The sequence below is a fragment of the Diabrotica undecimpunctata genome, chromosome 5 (assembly GCF_040954645.1).
Source record: "Diabrotica undecimpunctata isolate CICGRU chromosome 5, icDiaUnde3, whole genome shotgun sequence".
Lineage (NCBI taxonomy): Eukaryota > Metazoa > Arthropoda > Insecta > Coleoptera > Chrysomelidae > Diabrotica > Diabrotica undecimpunctata.
This window is the reverse complement of record NC_092807.1, coordinates 88,275,760-88,300,670: the sequence shown is the minus strand read 5'-3', so window position 1 is coordinate 88,300,670 and position 24,911 is coordinate 88,275,760. Positions and strand designations below refer to the sequence as shown.

The following is a 24,911-nucleotide window of genomic DNA, read 5'->3' as shown; positions in this document are numbered from 1 at the left end:
AGTGTCTTCCTATATAATCTTCCTATTAATGATATTACGTTTATTTCTCTGTAGTTTTCGCATCGTTTTCTATCTCCTTTCTTAAATATAGATGTCATATATGCCTCCGTCCATTCCTTTGGGAGCTGTTCTCCATTTATGGCTTCCTGAAATATCCATTTTACCATCCGGTGTAATTTTTTTGAGCCGTACTTTATAAGCTCAGGTGAGATGCCTCCAGGTCTATCATCATCAGGTCTCGGTGCTTTCTTATTTTTGATTGCTTTTATGGCCTTTCTCATTTCCCTATCTGTTATTTCTATTTCTTGTTGTGGTGATCTGCTTCGTCTTCGCCTGTTTTCTTTTTCAACGAATTGTGGTCTTTGTTCTGTTAACAGTTCCTTGTAATAGTCCTTCCATTCATTGTCCTGTATATTTCCCAATTTAATTTTTTCTTCTGAGTTTTGTTTCAATCCTCTCAGTACTTTCCATGACTCCGAAGTTCTTGTACCTCCTATGTATGTTTCAATATTTAAGCAGGTTCTTTCCATAACATGCCACACTAACTAACAATAAAGTATATTAATAACGTTCCAACTATTATTAGTACTAATCAATAACATGCCATAAAAAACGAATAAAGTCGACAACAATAAACATTTATTATACTAATATTGTTTCTTTACATGCTAAGTTTGCTGACTCTCTGTCTTTTACATCTTCTAATTCCGATATTCATACTTTTTCTGTAACCCTGATTAAGTCCCAGAATACCTGATTCTTTTGTAAAACTTAAAGATTATTCCATTAATCGTAAAGATCGTTTAGATCGAGTAGAAGGTGGAGTATGTGTTTCCTTTCATAATGGCTTCTTTAAAAAACTAAAATAAATACTGTAGGCCATAATCTGGAAGGTACTGAATCTCTTATATTTAAAATTATCTTTCCTAATGTTGTTAAGCACCTTCTTGTCATCTATAAACCAAACATTTCTTCTACTCTCACCCCAATTCAATGTGTGAATTTATTGAAAAATATAGTAGTGAAAGAGAAATTTTAATCATTTCTGAAGATTTTAATTTTAAGGATATAAAATGGCTAGTTCAAACTTATAGTGCACAGATTCTAAACATGCCGGTGGGAGATCGCTTCTATGCGTTGTATTATAGTTGGTGTATAAGAGAAAAAGTTTTCGAAATAATGAAATAACAAATTTTATATTATTATTTGTTATTTCATTATTTTGAAAACTTTCTCTCATACATCGACTATAATACAGCGCATAGAGGCAATCTTCCACCGGCACATTTATAATCTCTGCACTGTACCTTATTGGAGATAATTCCAATGTTCTTTACATTTTATTTTTTCAAACTTATCAGGACCAATTTGTAACACAACACAAGATTGTGTGTGTCAAGGTAATACACCGTCAGTTTTAGACTGAATAATCACTAATGACTACATGTAATGAATAACTTATCAGTGAAATTTATTATCTTTCACCAATAAGCAGGGCCGGTGAAAGGAGCCAGCAAAGGATGCCGCTGAGGTCGCTCCTTTTAGTGGGGGGGGGGGGGTAAGGGTGTGAGTTTTTTTTGAAGTTGTAGGTTTTGTATTAGCAGTTTAAAGCTTAAATAAATGAATTGTAGTAAAATAAACATTTTCCATAAAATTTAGTTTATCAGGAGCATTGTCAATTTAGTATTCTATGTGTTTAGTAATGTAATACAGAATAGTTTGTCAACTTACTGTGCAGTATAAAAGAACATTATCTAGAGTTGCATTCAATTAACATAAAACGATTGCCAACGAATTAAATAAATACAATTAAATTTAAAAAAACAAACTAAGGGGCGAATATGCTAGTTTTGCAGGCGGGCAACTTATACCATAGCATCGGGACTGCCAATAGATATTTCGGATCATGTGGTTCTTCAGACACAAGCTCAATTGGACATTACTAGTGCAATTAATGAAAAAATAGTCAAATAATTTAGTAAAATCGATTATATTAAATTAAATCAGTACTTATCGAAGTAATTTGGCCGAATATAGATGATTATTCATGGAATGATTTAAAAAATAATTATACAGAAGTTAAATATAAAGGAATCGATAAGTACATGTTCTTCAACGTACACACTGGGGACTAATCCCAGAAGTCCTTGGATCGATAATCGACTGATCACAATTAGTAGTTTGTTCCAGAGGTCTTAAAGCTTTTTATAAATACGTGAGATCAAAATTCTGTACAAAAACTTGTAAACCATTATTAGAAAAATCTAATGGTGAAAAATGTTTAAAAGAAAAGGTTTGTGAATATTTGCCGAAAGATTTTCCAGTGTATTTACAGTTGTCACGGAGGCTACGTTTTCAGATTTGCCTCCTGCTGACAGAATAATGGAAAGTTTATCAACAATTGACATCTCTACTGAATTGGTTAATGAGATATTAGGTTCTTTAACGACCACTGCGTCTCCTAAATCGTAAAATATTTCACCAATTTTATATCTTAAAAAATAGTTTAGAGGCTCTAACAGCATCTTTACTGGCCAAATCTAATATATTTAATCCCACATTCATAGAAATCTGATATAGTAACACCGATATATAAAAGTGAAAATAAACTTATTATCGACCGGTAATAGTTCCACCTTCTTTTTCTTCTTCTTGTGCCACTCCTATCGGAGACTGGAAATCATCAAGGCTATCCTGACTTTGTTTACAGCTGACCTAAAGAGTTCATTAGGCTACAGCCAAACCACTCTCTCAAATTACGCAACCATGACATTCTTCTACGGCCTGGATTCGGTTTTCCTTCTATTTTTCCTTGCATTATATTTTGAAATAATGCGTATTTATGTCCACTCATCAGGTGACCCAAATATTCGAGTTTTCTTCGTTTGATCGTTGACAAAATTTCTGGGTCTTTTCCTATCCTTCGCATTACTTCAAAGTTTGTGACTCTTTCAACCCAACTTATCTTCAGCATTCGACGGTAGCACCACGTCTCGAAACTTTCAATATTTTTTATGTTGTTCTGTTTGAGAGTTCAGAGTAGAAAGGTAGCCATTTCACCCCACTTTGACCTTTGACCCCTGACGTCACAAGCACCGTCCGCGCTCCGGTTGTCTTATCAGCAGTAGATAATAAAAATAGTTGAAATACAAAAATAGTATGTACATTAATACATATTAAAAATAACCATTTATTACTGGCCGTGCCGGCTAGCGTTCATGACGTCATCACGGGGCGTGACCGGAGCGCGGACGGTGCTTGTGACGTCAGGGGTCAAAGGTCAAAGTGGGGTGAAATGGCTACCTTTCTACTGATGCATTTTGTCACCGCTGCTATTTAATGTTTTTAGTGAAAGCATCTGCCAGGAAACCCTTTTGCAAGCAAACGAAGGAATCGTAATCAATGGAGAGGTTGTAATTAATATTCGATACGCAGACGACACTGTACTAGTTGCAAGAACAGTAGAAGAATTACAACGATTACTTACAAATATAAATATTGCCTGCAACAATTATGGCATAAGTATCAATATCAAAAAAAAAACAAGTATATGGTCTTCAGTAAGAACATGACACAACCAGCACATATTAGTATAAACGGCATTCAAATTGAAAAAGTATTAAGTTACAAATACTTGGGGACTTCAATAAACGAAACTGGAGACCAACACAATGAAATAAAAAGACGAATCGAAATTTCAAGGGCCACCTTCATAAAGATGAGGAAATTCTTCTGCAACAGAGATATAAGCATCCCTCTACGGTTAAGAATGCTAAGGGGCTACGTATTTAACAAGCTATTATACGGTGTAGAGGCCTGAACAGTAGATAGGCTATGTATATCTGAGCACATCCCCTAAATCGCATCCCCTAAAATCGCAACCCCCGGTCGTAAGTTCCAAACGGCTTAACGTAGGATGACGTACGAGGGCTCGTTGGAAAGGGGATGAAAAATGGGGTTGAATGCAGTATGTGCCGTGCGCATCGGAGCATGCCAAAAGGTCATTACGTCATATCTTTGTTTCTATTGGTCCAATCGTGACGTACGAGGGCTCGTTGGAACGGGGAGGAGACGGGGACACAAAAAACAAAGATGGCAGCATTGCCAAATGGGCGCTAGAATGTATCTTTGTTGCTATTGGCATGATTTGACGTATGAGGTGTCAAATGAAAGCGTAGGTGACACACAGAAGCCATGTCAACGATTAGTATGAACATTCTTCTTCTTCTTCTTATCCGTACAGTGCCTAAGAGAACGTGACATTCGAGACAGGACGTGACATTTGACGTAGAACGTGAAATGCCACGTGACATTCGACGCAGGACGTGACATTCGACGTAGAACGTGACAGCTATGTGACATTCAACGCAGGACGTGACATTCGATGCAGAACGTGAAATGTCACGTGACATTCGACGTAGAACGTGACAGTTATGTGACATTCGACGCAGGACGTGACATTCGACGCAGAACGTGAAATGACGTGACATTCGATACAGAATGTAACAGGGTATCAAAGAGATCTTATACATAGAATTTTATTAAATTAGACATCACAATGTAATTCATCATTCAAAATCCTTTAATTTGATGGGTCATACGTCGATTTCCGCTTATCCGTTCAAAAGATATATGGTAAGGTGTCATAACGACCGTTGTAATAACTTGGTCGAACTATAAATGCTTATTTATTGTTATTGACGGTAAAACAAAACCATTGGCATAGAAAAATCTCTTATCGCAGTTTGATCTCTAGCAAACCCTAACTCGCTCAATTTTGCACCAAGTGCTCCGTGCAGTATACCATTAGAAAGGTATTTTCATGTATATTACGAAAATTACCGACCAAGTGCGATACGATCATTATTTATGGCTAAAAACATCATAAAACGAACCAACGTCAAATTCCCAATTCTCTTGTACTAATACAAATTATATCTTTATAAAATTTATCTAGAAACTTGCCATATAAAACGTGACATTCTACGTAGAACATATTCAGTAGTAATGCGTAGGAGAAATATACATATCTTTCATTAAAATATCTTTTATTATTGAGTTACATATAGCTACAAGTTATATATACAACACTGAAACTTTTTTATTAAAAAAAAAAAAAAGACATAGACATGTACAAGTATTGTTTATTTACATTACATTAGACAATAAGGCATGTAAACAGACAAGCACCTTGATTTATACTAATTTCCAAAAATTGTTAATACAGTTATTTATACAAAAATCCAAACACACACACATCTTCTGACTGAAGAAGTTTTTGTGTAATATTAACCGTATTTTTATAAAACATGTATTATATGGATAAAATTAGTATTAATCAAAGAATTGAAATTATATACAGAAATATATTAAATATGTTAAAAGATAGTGCATTTGTTAGCAAAACCGGATGAAGCCTCGTGATAACGCGGTACCGCATAATTCAAAACACGTAAACAAGTGTGATAACAAATTTTATTTTAATCATTGGAAAAACAAGTACACCGGAAAGAAAACCGCAGTTGCTACATTTTGTAAAATGTATGATGATATCAGCAACCACATTAACAAAATTCTAAATTGATAACAACGATTCGCTTACCGCAATATCTATTTATTGTATACCATAAATATTAGTTGAAGAAATAAAAATAAATATATAAATATGAGCATTTCTAGAACACAAGGTGTTGCTTATCAATGAAACGAATCAGTTGATGGTACCGTAGGCGCATTAGGTTGGCGCAACTTGGGCTCGCGTGGGGCGATATGCTGCTCTGTTCTTTAAAAGACCGAGGAGCGCATACCGTGTCACAGTTCGCATCGCAAACATACAACAACAACAACAAGTTCGCAGTAGTCAATACGGTGTGCAGTGACTTACATATATCTGATAAAGGTAAGCGGTTTTTGTCTTTTGTATATTTCTATGTATTTATTATGTCCTTTTTATCATTGTATTTTATGAGAATTGTACATCTCTCTGTTCGTATTTCATGCAGTATTTATTATGTCCTTTTTATCTATTTGGGTGTTGTAAAACATTTCACGTCTGCTATTTTTTATAAGAAGTATTCTCCGCTATTCGTATTTCGATTTCTTGTAGTATATGGTTCTTCTCTATTGCCGAGTATGTAATGCATCTCTCCATTCACGTTAAGCGGAAAAACTATAGTTTGTTCTATTGTTGTTGTAGATGGATCTATCAAAACTAAATAATTCATCCTTGGTTGCAGAACGTAAGCCAATAAAAAAACTTAAAGATCTGCAAATTGGAGAAAAATTTACCATTCACAGTGCAAAGGTGGTAACAACACAATTTGGGGATACAGTTCTGCTGGATTTGGGCGCTGAAGTTGTTTTCTTACCACAGCGGGTAACCAAAGCCTACCAAGCAGCAATAACGGACCTCAACAGCGGAAACTATTCGCTGATATACGAAGGGGAAGTTGATATTGGAAAAAGCAGACTCCTAGCATCCTTTAAGATAGTTGAATAAGGTAAGTGATTTTTTCTTATTGTTTGTCTGTTTGAGTAGCCATAGCCATGCATATAAAACAAGTGATTAAACAGTCTGATGATTTGATGCACATTATTAAAAAGCTTAGTAAAATAATTTTCGATAAATTCACTGAAAGAGATCGTAAAGTTTGGACAAGACGGTTAAATAGTCAAATTTTTAGATGTAGTAAAGTAATTAAAAACAATAGACTATCCGTAGGAACAGTTAGAAAATTGCAAACTTACATAGGACATTTTAAGCATTTTAGACAAATTATTTTAAATTTTAATAATAAGTACGTTGGGTTGGGGCTTAATTCAAAATTACGCAATAGAGTTAAATGGGAAAATGTTATTTCGTGTTTTGCTAGTCGAATTAAAACTGGAGTTATAGTTAATTTAGTGCATAAGGACTTAACACAGTTCCTAAATGATTGTTATATTATTTTTAGCAGAAAAATTAAAATTATTTTAAAAACAAATAGAATTCTTAAAGTTAATACTACATTTTGCGGCGAATTCATTAAAAAATCAAGTGATACCGAAAGTTTAGATTTAAAATATTTTAACACTAAAAATGCTATTATAGACACATCGACCGATTTACATCTTTGGTTTAGTGAAAATGTTAAGGATAAAATTTTTACAAAGCTATCTGAATTTGCAGAAAAAGATTCGGGTGCTGCTCTGTCTAAAGTAATTTCATTAGAAGTTAATATTAATAAAGTAGAAATAGGAAACGGTTCATCGTTCATTGACTTGCCAATAGAGATTCAGAAGAAACGAGCGTGCATTAATGTGCATAACGTTGATCAGGCTTGTTTTTATTGGTCGATTGTTAGCGCTCTGTATCCAGTTCCTACAAATCCACAACGAGTTTCGAAATATCCACATTATTCTACTGTTTTGCAAACGGATAAATTAGAAAGCCCAATGCCATTAAACCAAATTTCAAAATTTGAAAAATTAAACGCCATATCAGTTAATGTTTTTGTCTTAGAATTAAATGTAGTTAAGGACAAACAATTTTACGAAGTACTACCTGCCAGACTGACACCGCAAAAGATGGAAAAGCATGTTAATTTGCTGCTAGTACAAGATAAATATTTTCCAAAATTAAACGATTACGATGTTGTTCCAGAAGATGACGATCAGACTGAAATACGCCTTCATTATTGTTGGATTAAAGATTTAGGAAAATTAGTAAGATCACAATTGAACAAAAACACACGTAAAAAATATATTTGCGATCGTTGTTTAAACTATTTTCACAGCGAAAGCAAACTAGCAGAGCACGAAGAAATGTGTTCAGATGTGAATAAATGCAAAATGACTGTTCCCAAATATGACCATGTGGCTTTTCGCAATTTTACATACAAACAAACAACTCCGTTTATAGTTTATGCTGATTTTGAATGCCAATTACATAATTTTACAGATTCAAATGTCTCATTGAGTAAAACAGCAAAATATCAGAAACATGTACCTTTTAGTGCAGGTTATTATTTGAAATGTGCTTACGATGATAGTTTATCTTATTTTAATAGCTATAGAGGTGAAAATTGCATGGAGTGGTTCGCAAAAGAAATGGCCGAAATTTCCAAATTTGTAAATTCCAAAATAAAGACAATTGTACCTATGGTCGAAAAGCCCAACACAAATATGGCAACTGTTTGCCATATTTGCGAAAAACGCTTTTTGGCTACAGATACAATTGTTGTAGATCACGATCATTTTACGGGACAAGTACGGGGATTTGCGCACCAAGCATGTAATTTGAACTTTAAAAAATTGTTTGTCGTCCCAATCGTATTTCATAATTTTAGTGGCTACGACTCGCATTTTATGATTATAGATCTTTGCAAGCATGGGCACTTGAGCTTACTTCCCATTAATAAAGAAAAATATATTTCATTTACATTACAATCTGACGAACATTAAATTACGATTTATTGATTCACTTAGATTTATGGGAGCTTCACTCGATGAATTGGCATCTCTTTTAGATATATCAGAAAAGAAGATTTTAAAACGAGAATTTAGTCAATTAGATAATGATACATTTAATTTGTTAACTTGTAAAGGAGTATTTTGTTACGATTATATTGATAGTTTGGAAAAATTGGATGAAACTTCTTTACCCTCAATTAACCATTTTTATAGTAAGTTAAATAATGAATACATTAGTGAAGAGAAGTATGCTCATGCGCAAAATGTTTGGCAGAAATTTAATTGTAAAAATTTGGGAGAATATAGCGATTTGTACTTGAAAACAGATATTCTGCTGTTGGCTGATGTATTTGAGCAGTTTCGACAAAAATGTCGAGACACATATAAATTAGATCCAGCATGGTATTATACTATGCCAGGATACACTTGGGATTGTATGTTGAGATACACACAATGTAAATTAGAATTGCTAAAAGATGTGGATATGATCTTGTTTATGGAAAAAGCCATAAGAGGTGGGATATCTGTTTGTAGCAACAGATATTCGGAGGCCAACAACAAATACATTTCGTCGTATGATCCCACACGGCCCTCTAAGTACATCCTCTATTTAGATGTAAACAATCTGTATGGCTGGGCCATGAGTGAAGCTTTACCAATAGGAGGATTCAAGTGGATCGAAGACGTAACCAAATTTGGTGTTGGTAATCTTCCCGAAGGCCATATAGATATTATGTCAATACAGGATGATGCAAAGGAGGGCTATTTTTTCCAAGTTGACTTGGAGTATCCACGTGAATTACATGACAAACATAAAGATTTTCCATTTGCTGCCGAACACCGCATTCCACCCGGTTCAAAATTGCCAAAGTTAATACCAACCTTATATCACAAAACCAAATATATTATGCATTATAGAAATCTTAAACAGGCATTAGCCAACGGGTTAATTTTAACAAAAATACATAAAGTTTTGAAATTTAATCAATCTGCGTGGCTGCGACCGTATATCGAGTTAAATACAAATTTACGGGCGGCAGCCACCAACAGTTTTGAGAAAAATTTGTTCAAATTGATGAATAATGCTGTGTTCGGCAAGACCATGGAGAACATAAGACGTCATCGTATTGTAAAATTATGTAAAAAGTGGCATGGAAGGTACGGAGCCAGAAATCTGATTGCGAGTAGTCGATTTCACAGTCGTACGATCTTTAGCGAAAATTTGGTTGCCATTGAACTAAAGAAAGCAGAGGTATGTTTTAATAAACCCCTGTATATAGGCGCAGCAATCCTCGATATATCCAAATTATGTATGTATGATTTTCACTACAACTTTATGCTTCCAACGATGGGAGAGAAAAACTGTTCATTGCTGTACATGGATACAGATAGCTTTATTTATGAATTGCAATGTTCAGATGCATATAGAGAGGTTTTAAAGGCGCATCCAAGTAAATTCGATACCTCAGACTATGCCGAAAACAACCCATACGAAATAGAAAGGTTAAATAAAAAAATCCCCGGATTAATGAAGGACGAGGCAAATGGGAAAATAATTACACATTTTATTGGATTACGATCAAAAATGTACACATTTAAACTGCAAATAACTGACGAGGAGAGGGAAAAAGAGAGACAGCGTCTAGAAAGAAAACAACTAAACAAAGAGAGAATTGAATGTGACATAGAAAATTTGGGAATAACGAAAAAAGCAAAAGGAGTGAAATATAACGTCGTTCGAAATAAAATTACGTACGAAGACTATGAAAAATGTCTTAAAGAATTCAAACTTCAAACCGCGAGCCAAAGATGTATTCGGTCGTACCAACACTCAGTATTCAGCATCGAGCAATCCAAAACGGCTCTAAGTCCTTATGACGATAAGCGGTACTTAATACCAAAATCATTTAATACGCTTCCGTGGGGACATTATCTTGTTGAATAACATGTATTTGTTGTTGCAGAAAAACAGATAATTGGTGTCAAAATTCGTTTGATTATGTCTTGTTTGATACTACTTGGTTCTTTCAATGTAGACGCACTATGCATAAATAATTATCTTCTTTTAGTATATGGCTACTCATAAGATCACAAAAAAAGAAAAGATCACTTATCGCAAAGTTTTTGTAAATTGTAGTTTTTGTAAATATAAAAAATAGTATTAATTTTATAATGTAAGTTTTAATAATAAATTTGTGTAATCTTACATTTTTTGGTTTTATTTATGTTAGATTACAAATAAAAGACAACATATTTATATTAATATTATTTATTCAGTTAAATCATTTACAACTTTAATTTTATAATAATATACAAATTCCTTTAAAGCTAAACTTAACAAAGTGTTTGGACAAATATTGCAATATGCTGCGAAGGCTTCAACTGGTCCATGTAAAGAGTCTATAGCACCAAAATTGTTCTTGATGAAAGTTGAAATGTTTATATAGTATTCGTGAAATTGTAAACTCTTTAACAGCACCACTCTATGCGACATCATGCTCTGGTATGCTTCTATAATTTGGTTGACGTCATCTTCCCACAAATAAAATGCGGCTCCAAATTTCTCGATTGTCAGCAGCTTTACATTTTCCATCACCAATTGTCTTAGTTTGCAAAAATCACCACACATAAATTCGATGGGATCATACTCATCTGCATAAGTCGGTAGATCTGCTTGGAAAAAATCACTCATTTTTTCTTTAAACCACTCAATTATGGCTTCCCACTCGAATGTGCTTAAACTGATTCTGTTAAAATTACCATGTTTACACAGAATGATGGATGGTGAAAAATCTCGAGCTGGAGATAGACCAATTTTTATATGGAGAGAGCTCATTGGATATGTAGTTTCCAATAAACAATATACTTCATTTGTGGCTGCTGCTTCAAATTTTGCCAATACTCGATCTAATTCGGCGCCAGGACTAGGTGGTTGACCATCTTCATCGTAGTCAAATTCTATACTAAATTCACTGCTATCATCATCGAAATTAACAGGCTGACTGTCATAACCACTATCTTGAGAGCTCATCATCTTCTTGTTTCGAATACCGTGGACGAAATGGGTGTAAACTGAACATCGTAGTTTGTCTTAAATTTATACTTTTGTCATTCCCCACTCCTTGTGGTTAATTGTAAGCCTTTTTTAGAAAAGTGTATGTCTACGCGGCGAATCGAAATATAGATCCTCAAACTATATTCGATTTATTTATCCAGCTGTTGTGTTTGCTATCCATTCCTAACCATTTCACATACATCTTATTGCCTTTTCGTCTGAGTACTTTTTCGACCAGATATATGTCAGGGTTTGATGTTTTCTGCAATTCTTCTTCGTAAAAACCGCCACTAATCGGCGCACCTTGCATGTCTTCGAGCAAATACGTTATAGGATTTGTTATCTTAACTTGTACAATTTTAAATAATTCAGTAGTCCAATTGGGCGTGTATGCCTTTTCGAAGAAATGTTTTGCCTTTGATACACGTACAATGTCGCCAACTTTAAACTTTCGTGGACCGGCAATCTTTAAATGAGTATAACTTTTGTTTAAAATGACTTTTTCGTTGGATTTGTTAACCTTAGACGGTTTGTATCCTGTTTTACTGTGTTTTGTGTTGTTGTATTCCTCGGTGATTATGGGTAGAGCATCTAACCATTTGTACGATCCATGTAAACTGAAATACTTGTACAACTTTGCTTTCAACGTTCTAATAACTCTTTCGCAAATAGCAGCTTTTTTGATCGTGTAGGTGCTGTAATGATTAATTTCATGTTTTTTCATTAAATTTTGAAATTTTCTGTTGTAAAATTCGGTTCCCTGATCAGATTGTAAGTTTTTTGGGACTCGTCGAGTATGAGCGAGAATATCCGAAAATGCCCGAGTAATTTCCTCACCAGTCTTCGTTTTTAGAGGACGTGTCCACACAAATTTTGAAAAACAATCAATTACAACTAGTATTAGTTTGTAATTTTTATTTTGATGTGCATAAGGACGCATTTCAGCCAAATCCATTTGCCACAAGTCATCGATTCCTTTGATTATTGTTCGACGACGAGGATAGTTTTTTCGTGCTGGTTTATGCAATTCGTTCACCACCTCTTTCTTTTCTTTAGACATTATTTTTTCATCGCACCTTCCACTACCTTAAGACGTTTGTCTATATCCCATGAATGAACGCTATCTACTAGGCTTTTTAATGATTGTTCCACTTGTTTTATCCTCTGTTCCATCTTTATATCGTACATCGTATGCTTTGCAACTGTTTCTGCAGCAGATTTTAGATTGTTCTCCATATCCTTTTTCAGTGTATTCAAATCATCTTTGATTATTTTTTGTAACTTTTGCTCGAGCAGTGGAACTGTAGTTTTATGAAGCTCCTTTCTCACATCGTTTAGTCCGATTGCTAAATCCTGTATGTCATTAGTTTTTTGCTGCAATTTTTGCTCGAGAAGTGGAACTGTAGTTTTATGAAGCTCCTTTCTCACATCGTTTAGTCCGATTGCTATATCTTGTATGTCATTAGTTTTTTGCTGCAATATCACACCATGTGTTTGAATTAATGGATAGTGCAGGTTACGCAACTCATTGATTTGTTTATCAACGTATTTTTTCGTTGCAGCATCGTCATTGTCTGATGGATCCTTGACATTACAAATTTTCACATTTTCGGCATTAATATTTCCGTCAGACGTATGTGGAAATGTAACTCGTGCCACCTTTTGGGCATTACTACTACTACTGTTACGAGAGTGATGACCGAATTTGTCGACACTCATAGTGGAAATGATACTGACATTCCCAGTTACTCTATTATATTAGCTTCTTTTAGTTCATTGATGATTGCTACGATTTCGTTGTCGAGAGATGTGTTGCCGGCGTCTTTCGAAGCCACCAATAGTTTAAGACGTTCAACTAACTCATTTGGATCATCCCAATAAATATACTCCATGGGAGCAGTGTTGTATGTTAAACGAGAGTCATCCAATCCCGTTCCTTTGGCCGTAGATGAAGATGATCGTGTTGTTGTTGCTGTTGTTTTCGTTCTGTGTTCGAGTTCTTTTTTGGATCGAGTTGCATGCTTTTTCATTGCTGCATCAGATGGTTTGAATAGAGGTTTAATAATAGAATGGTATTTTTCTCCACTAGAACCTTTAAGACGTCCTAAGGTATCCAGATGAATCTCTGTGTTTTTCAACAGTGTTTTATACTTTTGTAAATCCTCATCATTATACTGTTCAGGGTTGGCATAAAATAAAAGTTGATATAGACCTGGCGTACCACCTAACCTACGTTCTTCTAAATCACGTTCTCGAATTATTATTATGTCTCCATTGCGTTTGTCAAAGTTTATTCGACGTTTTCCCATTATCCAGCCACTAATAGAATCGTAAAATGGTCCATAGTTTTTATCAATTTTATCGTCTTTTATTAAATATTCTTTTATGTACTTGTGACTTATTGAAGGATATTGATCGATATATTCGTCTGTGGCATCCATCGGAATCTCGATTGGTTCTTGAATAATGTTTTCATTAGGTACCGCTAGATCAGGTGCATCAAGAAATACATCATCATCATCACCATTCTCCTCCTCCTCCTCTTCCTTTTTCATTTCTTCTTTTTTAACTTGTTCAAACTTGTTAGTGATAGTATGATGTAACGTTTTTGATGATTGTGCAATATCTTTGAGAGGTTTCGAGAGTGGTTTAAACAGTTTATTTAGGGACTCATCTTGTTCTGTTCGGCCTAATTTTAATGCCAAATATTTTTTGCGAATTGATCTAGCCAATTCGGCGACTTTCTTCTTGCGAAGCGCAATGGCAACCGTATCATCTGACATTGTGATGACAACTAAACAATTATCTTACAATTTTATATATTTATCAAATCCTTTGCGATATCGGCCATTATTGAGAGCAAAATCTTTTATAATTACCAGAGTACCATACCTATCACACCAACATTCAGAACAAATTTTTTTAAATTCATCAAATGACATGTCTGGTGATACATGCTCATCAAATACATGCTTTAAATTTATCTCATCTTGCTTGAATAGTACAATCATGTTACAGTTGTCTCTAATTAACTGCTTCGGTATTTTTGAATATGTTTGGCATAAATAAGCGGCATCGATATCTTTATGTCTGCACATGGAATAATACTCGCGAATCTTTTGCTGACCATCGCATGCAACATCGTCAAATAAAAACACAGAGTGAGGTTTAGCTTCGCTGGGACTAATAATTTCTTCGTTGTCTTTAAATGGGTAATATCCTACACCTTTAACTTGCGCTATTACATCTTGCAGTAGTTGGTATTTCGGTTGAAAGAGGGATTTCGAATAAACATAGACATTTTTAAACTTGACGCCATTCGGATTGAATAGAAGAGATAGCATAACATTCGTTTTGCCGCACCCACTTGGACCGCAAATAATCGCTCTGAATGAATTCGGTAGTAATTTACCATGTTTACTGTTGGTTGTTTTTTGGACAATGTCCAAATTATCAATTGGTAGCGTCTGCTCTTGCTGAACGACCTTCATCATGTGGCAAGTGTAGTACATAAGTACGGTAATATATATATTATAGATGTCACCACTTGCATGGTATCAGTCCAATGTTGGTCGTTGAAGGAGGAGGTCTCGTGAACTCTCTAATTAATAAACTTCCAGTTGAACTACATATTCCTGGTTATCAGTATTGTGGACCCGGAACAAAACTAAAAAAACGTCTTGCACGTGGAGATCCAGGAATTAATCCATTAGACGCAGCTTGCAAACGACACGATATCGCTTATTCGCAGCATTCATCTCTCGAAGAACGCCACAAGGCCGATAAAGAATTGGAAGATAGAGCTTGGGAGCGCTTCAAGTCGAAAGACGCTAGCTTTGGTGAAAAAAGTGCTGCTTTAATTGTAACTGGCGGAATGAAAACGAAAAGAAAGTTGGGGATGGGATGCTCTCGTCGTCGTGGAAGACGAGGACGTTACTCTTTCAATCGAGATGTTGTCCCAAAAATTGCAAAGTCCATGAAAAGAGGAGCATCGTTAACAGATACTGCTTTGACGGCTGTACGAATAGCAAAATCCATAATCAAAGGACTTGGCGGTCGTAAAGAAGTTGATGTTCCACGAGTGCTACCACTAAAATCCGGAGGTTTTCTACCCCTCATACCTCTATTTGCAGGCCTTTCCGCTTTGGGGGCTTTAGCGGGGGGTGCAGCTGGGGTGGCGAAGACAGTAGTCGACGCTAAGAATGCTCAAAAGAAATTGGAAGAGGATATTCGCCATAACAGGGCAATGGAACACATCGGTTCGGGTCTGTACCTACGTAAGAAACCCAGAGGTGGATTCGGCTTATATTTGAAAAAAAACTTCCAATAAAGCTACCCAATCGTCCGCTATATGATGTGGAGATTGCACATTATGCGAAGAAGATCCTTAAAATACCACATTTTCGAGGTGTTTTCATGAATGACGCTCTGCCTAGAGACGGTCCTCGACAACGAGAATGTGCAATAGTAAACTTGGATGTGTCCACACATAACGGAACACATTGGGTAGCATACAGAAAGATAAACAACAACGTAGAGTATTTCGATTCATTTGGTAATTTGAAGCCGACCAAAGAACTTGTTAAGTATCTGGGTGGTGCACGTGCCAACATTTCCTATAATAACCATCAGTATCAAACATACAATCAAATTATTTGTGGACATTTATGCTTAAAGTTTTTATATAATGGAGCCTACTAAAAGTACAGAACTGCTTATGGGCCATATGTTTTACAAAAAATGTTTTACAGAATTCAGTGAAGAAGAACTAAAATACATACCGCTAGATTATATTAAACGAACTGTACGACCTTACGAATTGTTACAAATATGGCATAAATTGCCTGAAGAATATCGAAGAGAATTTAACCTACAGATACTACTTCCTTGCTTCGTACATTATAACAGACCGGATTGGAGGACTCACTGGGATGGCCCACCTGATTCTCAAGCTTCATGTTATTTTTGTAAACTTGCTTTGGAACAAGTAAAACTATTAAAGTAAATATTGTTGTTTTTTTCTAATATAATAACCTATTAATACATTGACGTGAGTCAGTCATCATGTCGCAGTTGTTGAGAGTAGACAGCACCAATTACATATTCTCATTTCAACCTCCCACACCGATCGTGTTGGATCCGAACAAAGATTATGAGATAGCTCTTCGATTTTTCCATTGCTACAACAGTATACCAAACATTGAAAATAACAAGTTTTATTACTACAATGACAAAAACAAATTGCAACAATTTGATATCCCCGATGGATGTTATGAAATTGCCGATATTGAAGAATACATACAACAGAAATTGGGTGCTGATAATGTGCTTAAACCCGAAACGATATTTAGTCTAAAACCTAACCATAACACGTTGCAGTGTCAAATTTTCAGCAAATATAAGATTTCGTTTAAGCAACCTGACAGTCTTGGTACAGTATTGGGATTTTCTCCTGCACTACTAAATCCAGGACAGACGCATTCTTCAGATCGACCTGTTAGGATTATTAAAGTATCTAGCATACGCTTTGAATGCAACATTAGTACCGGAGCCTTCGATGGTAACAGACCTGCTCACACGATCTACGAATTTGTCATACAATCAAATCCTGGGTACGCAATTGACGAAACTCCACACAATTTGTTGTATTTACCTGTTGTACCGCAACGAGAAATCACCAATATCACAGTGTTGGCTGTCGATCAAGAAGGACGACCTGTAAACTTTAGAGGAGAACAGAGCACATTGGTGCTGGAACTTAGATCAAGAGGGAAATGGGATTATTAATAAGGCAATCTACTGCTCATAGTACACCATTAGTTGAGCAACCGTCTAAGCGGCAACATCTTACGTCTTCATCTAAGCGGCAACATCTTACGTTTGCAAACAAATTATTTTTGCAATCACTTGGTTTTAAACTAACAACATGACAACTATGTATGGAAAACGATCACGTTCAAACAGCATAATGCCACCAATATTTGATATTTATCGTAAGCCGATGTTTGACGAGTCGATTCGAAAGGCCGAATACCGAACATATGCACCATTCATCAAATCATTCAATTGCAATGACATTGTGGAATTTAGCATCAATCAAGTCGACTCGTTCTTTGCAATGAGCGAAACCTTGTTATGCATTAAAGGATCGCTCGCAATTAACGGAACTGGTGACGTTAAACTAGCAAATAATGTTGGTGCTTTTCTTTTCGATTCGTGTACGTACAGCGAAAGCGCAAGGGAGATGGAAACAGTGCGGGATCCTGGTATCGTAAGCGCTGTACGTGCTATGACATGTTATACTCAAGAAGATTCCGGTCATATGGCAATGGCAGGCTGGAATTACCCTAGGGATCCAATTCTACACGCTGCTGATCATTCATTCAACATACAGATGCCTCTTAAGCATGTGTTCAACATTTTCAATGATTATCCTTTGATTACGTGTGGCCGTCAAACAATAAGACTAGTTCGAGCTCGAAACGACAACGATTGCATAATTGTCAAAGAAAAAACTCAAGGCCAAGTTACTACTGTTAAGATTAACATTACCAATATTGAGCTCAGAGTCAAGCACATATTTCCCAATGATGATATTAAATTGGAACTTATGAAATCCATTCAACAAGATCAACCTATAGTTATTCCGTTTAGAAAGTGGGAATTGCATGAATTACCAGCACTTACCAAAGGCGCTAGACGTGAAGTTTGGGCTGTAAAAACTAGCAATGCAGTGGAAAGACCCCGTTATGTCATTGTTTTCTTTCAAACCAACAAACGTGACAAGAATTCAGCTGATCCCACCTTATTTGACAATGTCGATATTCAAAGTATCAGATTATCTTTAAATGGTGAATATTGGCCAAACGAGAGAATGCAGTTAGATTTTAGCAAAACTGACTACAATGAGGCCTATTTCAACTATACCGAATTTTATCCTAGCTACATACATTCCCAACAAAAGCGACCTCTACTCGATTTCTCAGCTTTCAAGAATCACGCATTGTTTGTCATCGATTGTTCGAAACAAGAAGAAAGCATGAAAGCATCCACTGTTGACGTAAAACTCGATATTGAAGCGAATAATGGTTTTCCCGAAAATACCAAGGCTTATTGCATTATAATTCATGATTGTGTAATGGAGTACTTCCCTCTCACCGAAATTGTAAAAAGTCTAAATTAGATGCATAAATTGTCAGTAGTGAACGAGCAGTCATCATGAGAGTAGCATTCGTAGACATTCAGGGATTCGATGTGGACGGATGGTTTGTTCCCAAAGAACTTACCATTGAAATAGGTTTTAAACGAAGTCATTACATCTTTTTGCCCCAGAAACCATTTAATGCGCTAAGTAATGGGGATAAGAAGACTGCCTCATACGTGGAGAAAAAACTGCTTGGAATTCGATACTCTGATGGGCAAGTAGAATTGTCCAAAATCAATGAAATACTAGAAACCAAGTTGTTGTATGCAGCAGATTACATCTACGTTCGAGGAGAACAAAAAGCAGAATATTTGGATAAGAAACGTCACGTTTTTGGAGTTTTTCCCATTATTATTGATGTTTGCAAGTTTGATGGTACGCCTCGTGCTACTGGAAACGTTGGCCCTACTGCAAACCCATGTCATGCCGCTGGATTATTTTCATGCACCGAAAGAAATGTGGATCGTCTACGTCACTGGTTTGCCAATAACATAATACCATTGTAATTTTTGTATATGTATAAATAAATATATTAGAAATTAAACGCTTTTTTTTTTTATTTAAAACATCTTTATTGATTGAGTTTTATATTACATGAAGATTCAAATTTTCTTCTTACAATTTCAAAAATAATTTTTAAAATTAAGATAAATACAGATGCTAATATTACACAGGACATTGTAAAGACATTATCTATTTCACTTTTCATATATTCGCTGGTTGTGTTGTTGTTGTTGCTGCTGACACCCGTGGTGTTGTTGTTGTTGTTGTTGCTGACAAACATGGTATTGGTTGAATACGTCTTAATGGATATGTAGCTGGTGGCAGTTTTCTACAGGCCCAGATGTCTTGCTGCTGCTGCTGCTGTAGATTCAACTCTTCGGGTTTCCACGTTTTGTTGTTGTTGTCAAAATGCAGGTTATCTAATTGTCTTGTAATATGTTTAAAATCCTCATATGATTTAATGTCGATCTTTAACCGATCAAGTTTTCTTTGAAATTCTATTACTCTATGTATGTACTCGATGGGATTCATACTACTACTAACTATATCCTATGTAGAATGTCACATTTTATGTCAAGCAACATCTTGACTAACACATAACTGCCACGTTCTGCGTCGAATGTCACGTTCTACGTCGAATGTCACGTCCTGCGTTGAATGTCACGTGACATTTCACGTTCTACGTCGAATGTCACGTCCTGCGTCAAATGTCACGTCGTTTCACGCGACATTTCACGTTCTGCGTCGAATGTCACGTCCTGCGTCGAATGTCACGTCCTGCGTCGAATGTCATGTCCTGCGTTGAATGTCACATAGCTGTCACGTTCTACGTCGAATGTCACGTGACATTTCACGTTCTGCGTCGAATGTCACGTCCTGCGTCGAATGTCACATAACTGTCACGTTCTACGTCGAATGTCACGTCCTGCGTCGAATGTCACGTGGCATTTCACGTTCTACGTCAAATGTCACGTCCTGTCTCGAATGTCACGTTCTATTAGGCACTGTATGGACAAGAAGAAGAAGAATAATGTTCATACTGATCGTTGACATGGCTTCTGTGTGTCACCTACGCTTTCATTTGACACCTCATACGTCAAAATCAGGCCAATAGCAACGAAGATACGTTCTAGCGCCCATTTGGCAACGTCGCCATCTTTGTTTTTTGTCTCCCTGCCTTCTCCCCGTTCCAACGAGCCCTCGTACGCCCCGATCGGACCAATAGAAACAAAGATATGACGTAATGACCTTTTGGCATGCTCCGATGCGCACGGCACATACTGCGTTCAACCCCATTTTTCATCCCCTTTCCAACGAGCCCTCGTACGTCATCCTACGTTAAGCCGTTTGGAACTTACGACCGGGGGTTGCGATTTTAGGGGATGCGATTTAGGGGTTGCGCTCAGATATACATAGTCTATCTACTTGCATCCCTGTCGTACTCCTCTACGTATTTCTATTGCTTGTGATATCTCATTTTCTATTTTGATGTTAGCTTTCTGATTCCAATATAGATTGAAAGAACATTCAAACCGAAGAGAGCTTCTCGAGTACCTAGTTCCTTTCTGAACCCCATCTGTATATCACTAATATCTGAATCCAAATTTTGATAAACTCGGTTGTGGATGACTTTTAAAAATATCTTTAATATATGGCTCATTAAAGATATTGTTCGATGTTCTGAACATTCTTTTGCATTGGATTTCTTTGGCAGTGTAACGAATGTAGACAACAGCCACTCTTAAGGTATAATACTAGTTTTGTATATTGTGTTAAATAAGTGCAATATTATACCTATTGAGTCATCATTCAAGAGTTTTAGCAATTCAATAGGAACCTCATCAGGTCCATTTGCCTTTCCAGTTTAAGAATTTCTAAGTGCCACTTCTACTTTACATTTTAGGATTTCAGGTCCCGTTCCACCATTTACCTGAACAATGTTATTTCTGTTGTCCTCAATTTTCCTATGTATTCACTCCATCTATTAAGTTTCTCTGTTAAATCTATAATAATCTTTCCGTCTTTGTTCTTAAGCAAACTTATTTGATGTCTTCTTTGAGTTCCTGTAATTTCCTTTACTTTTTTATGTACATTGAATGTGTCATATTTTCTTTCATAGTTTTCCATTTCTACACATTATTCTTCAATCCATAATTCTTTGGCCTTCTTTATTCTTTGCTTAATGTTCTTATCAACCTCTCTGTATTTTTGTGCATTATTCTTTATTTTACGTCTTTCATCCATTAGTTCTAGTATGTCTGGTTCACAGTTCCACCGATAGCAGTTAAAATAATTGAAAAATTAATAGCTGATAAATTTATTTTTGGACCGATATGAGCCGATTAATATTATTTATATTTTTCTCGTGCTTGGTAAGGTACCTATAAAAAAATTAATCCTGAAGCTAGATCATTACAACGTGTGCAGTGCAGGGATCAATATTAGGGAATATTCTATTTTTGCTGTACGTATCTGATTAAACGTGTGGATGGTATCAAAAGCGGTTTCATATTCCGACGATTTAAAGGGAGGAACTTTGCTGAGAACAGTTAGTCGAAAATAAATTGTTGTATCGAATAAGTTGTAAAATAAATTATTATAAATTATTGTGTTTTTAGTGAATTAGAGTAAGTGTAGAAGACTGTAATAAATTAGAATAAGTGGAAATAAAGATTAAATAAACTAAGTGTTAGAACATTTTAATAATAAATAAAGACAATAAATTAGATTTAATAAAAATACAACAGTTGTGTCGTTCAATCTGGATGCAATAATCCATATCTAATATATTTTTTGGATGGAGTTCTTCTGAAATCGGTACAGGACGTTAATGATCTTGATGTTACAGTCAACCAAACACTGTTGGTTTACTCAAACAGCAAAAGTAGCAAACAGCGAACTTCGAATTATAGGTACTTTATTTAAAAGCTTTTCATAGAATATGTCTCCAGACTTGTTCTTGAAACTTTACAAAAGTTATCTCAGACCTCATCTAGAATTTGTAGTGTCAGTTTGGTCACTCCATTTTATTAGAAGGAGTACAACGAAGAGCTACTAAGCTACCGTTTAATATTGGAAGATTAAACTATAAAACCCGATTAAGAAAGCTCAAGCTATCCCCATTAACTCATAGATGAGAAAGAGACATTATCATATCTACTTATAGAATTACTAGAGGGATTTTTAGATAAAATCAAACTTTTATATTTTCAGCGAAGATGCTAGACTAAAAGGTCATAACTATAAATTGAAAAAGGGGTATTTTAAAACTACTGCAAGGCAAAACCTTTTGGGTTAACCGAGTTTTTGACAAATGGAACAGTTTAAGTGCTGACATAGTAAAAGGTCTAAATAGATTTAAAAACAAGTTTGATAAAGATTAACTGGATATTGTAAATAATCTTATGTTAACTTTGTATAATGTTTGTATTTTTATTATGAAAACTGTTATAAATGTAAGGGTATATTTTATGTTTTCCCTTTGTTAGAATAAATTTTGTAAACTTATGGATACTTATGTACATTCTGCTTGTACTTATTTGTTGAAATTGCTATTATTGTTAGATTGTTTTCTAAGAACTAATTCTTTTGCATATTATTAGAAAATTTGTTTTATATTATATTATTTAGTTTAGTACCAACAAATATTTTGTACTTTGGACCATATAAGCTCTCCTTTGACACGATTTCATTGGATAATAATAATAATAATGATAATCGGGTCCGTGTCATACAATCAGCTTCAGCCCAACCACAAGGAGAACCGCAAGTGAGCCAAACAACAAGAGCTTTATGACGAATTTTGTAGGGAGAAACCAAATATTCAAGTATCTGAACAGAGAATAGCAGATCAATACCGGGTAATTTTTAGAAATAATCTTATCCCAGAGACTAGACGCGATATCATCAGAAGCAAAGTCGAACGGGAGATTCATAATAAAGAGATAGTTGTCGATCAAGACCCCAATGAAATCCATAATGAGCAGATTTCTGAGCTTGCCATACAAGAAACTCGACTTAATAACACAGAGCAGGACATCATCGAGTTGCGAGATAGCCTCGTAAACGGCACGGGCCGTATAATAGTTTAATGGAACAAACTCACTTAACAGACCAACGCTACCAAAAATAAACTCTTCCAAGAAAGGTGCGGTTTTACAAATTGTAAACACTGAAATTCTACCCAATTATGTCGTAGAAGCGCATACATTGAAATATTTTCATATGCTGATTTACTGTGCAGCAGCAGCAATTACTATTATTATGTGCATTAAGATCAGAACACGACGGGGTACTAATATCGGATGGACAGAGTTGCATCTTTAAAATGCAACTTTTGCATTTTGCCGCAAACAAAGTCAGTTTCTACAACTCTGTTAAATAAATAAACGATACGCGATTTTTGCAGTTTTTTACTATTCTCATGCGATCAATAAAATTAGGTACTTCCATTGACCAGTCGCTGTGGAATTTCCATTGTTAGAGCTTAATCTTCAAAAACTATAACATGAAATTTCGAGTTTGAGTTTTGGCAACAAATATGAGGCATTTGAAATATGCCTAAAAACGCTGAATTTGAACTTTCACATTTTTCACAACATGTTCCAACTGCTCTGTTGGATGTTGATCTGGATATCACTTCCGTATATCAGTTTTACATTTATGATACAAAACTGTGTAAAATGGTCAAGGTCCGAAAGATAGTTGCAATGTACATTCCGTAGCTGATACATGGACCGCATTATTCCAACCAATACCGGAATGAACTTAGTAACATGGTGATAATTACTTAATACATACACCGCTTATTTATATAGCCGCAAACGTGATACTAAAATAATTACTAAATGTGCTATACTTACATAGGAATAGTTAGTTGTGACCGAGTTTAGTGAATACTTACTGTATAGGGGTATTTATTTCGTGTGATGCGATATCGCAAAAATATTAACTGCCCGACTAACTTTTAAAATATTTGTGGCAAAAAGGTAACCTAATGTTATCCCTCTTTCTGAACACACACTCACGCACACACACACACACACACACACACACACACACACACACACACACACACACACACAAACGCGCGCGACAACGTATTATATCAAGAAATATTATATAATTAAAATATGTCTTTAAAATCCGTCAAAAAACTTCTATAACTGAAATAATTGACAATTTAAACAATAAAACAGTTACATACTTATATTAAAACCGATTTATTATCCAGTTTTTGAACCAATTTGCATTTTTAAACAATGTTTAACAAACAAGAATTGAGAATATAAGCATAAAAGTAAAACAAAAATATGCATAATTATATAGATAACGAGATTCTATTATAAAAGTAGAGATATATTACCGGTTTTCTGATTCCTTTTCCAGTCCCCAATATATTTATCTTTGGCAGTATTAAAAACTGTATGTCTTAATCCATTCTTTAAAGTTCTTTCTTCCATTTGTTTCGTCCGCGAAATTTTCGTTTTGTCAAATCTGTTAAAAAACGGCATTTTTTTACTTCACAGTCGTTTGTAATGAATCGATATTTGAAATTTGAAATATACAGCTTGTTAAATCGATGTTCGAACACTTCATCTTTGTTTTCCCTTAAAAAAAAACTAGATGATTATTCCATCAATTCTAAACAGTGGAGGGGTACTATTTAATTGTTAGAGGGTGATAACTCTATTTTAT

At 35.2% G+C, this 24,911-nt stretch overlaps 2 protein-coding genes across 5 annotated transcripts in view; one reads left to right on the top strand and one right to left on the bottom strand.

Annotated features, from left to right (window-relative positions):
• Nucleotides 1-24,911, bottom strand: part of LOC140441449 (MORN repeat-containing protein 3-like) — a 159,931-nt gene that overhangs the window by 134,427 nt on the left and 593 nt on the right. For 2 of the 4 annotated variants that reach the window (XM_072532182.1, XM_072532185.1), the window contains exon 2: nt 24,580-24,823. In XM_072532182.1, coding sequence (XP_072388283.1) covers nt 24,580-24,727 — 148 coding nt within the window. In that variant the 5' untranslated portion in view covers nt 24,728-24,823. Of the gene's footprint in view, nt 1-24,579; nt 24,868-24,911 lie in introns of those variants that run through there. The other 2 variants (XM_072532184.1, XM_072532183.1) reach the window with 2 other exon arrangements.
• On the top strand, nt 5,186-8,442 carry LOC140440906 (uncharacterized). The gene is made up of 2 exons (XM_072531270.1): nt 5,186-5,899; nt 6,197-8,442. The coding sequence occupies exon 2, from the start codon at nt 6,547-6,549 to the stop codon at nt 8,440-8,442; it is 1,896 nt and encodes a 631-aa protein (XP_072387371.1). The 5' UTR covers nt 5,186-5,899; nt 6,197-6,546.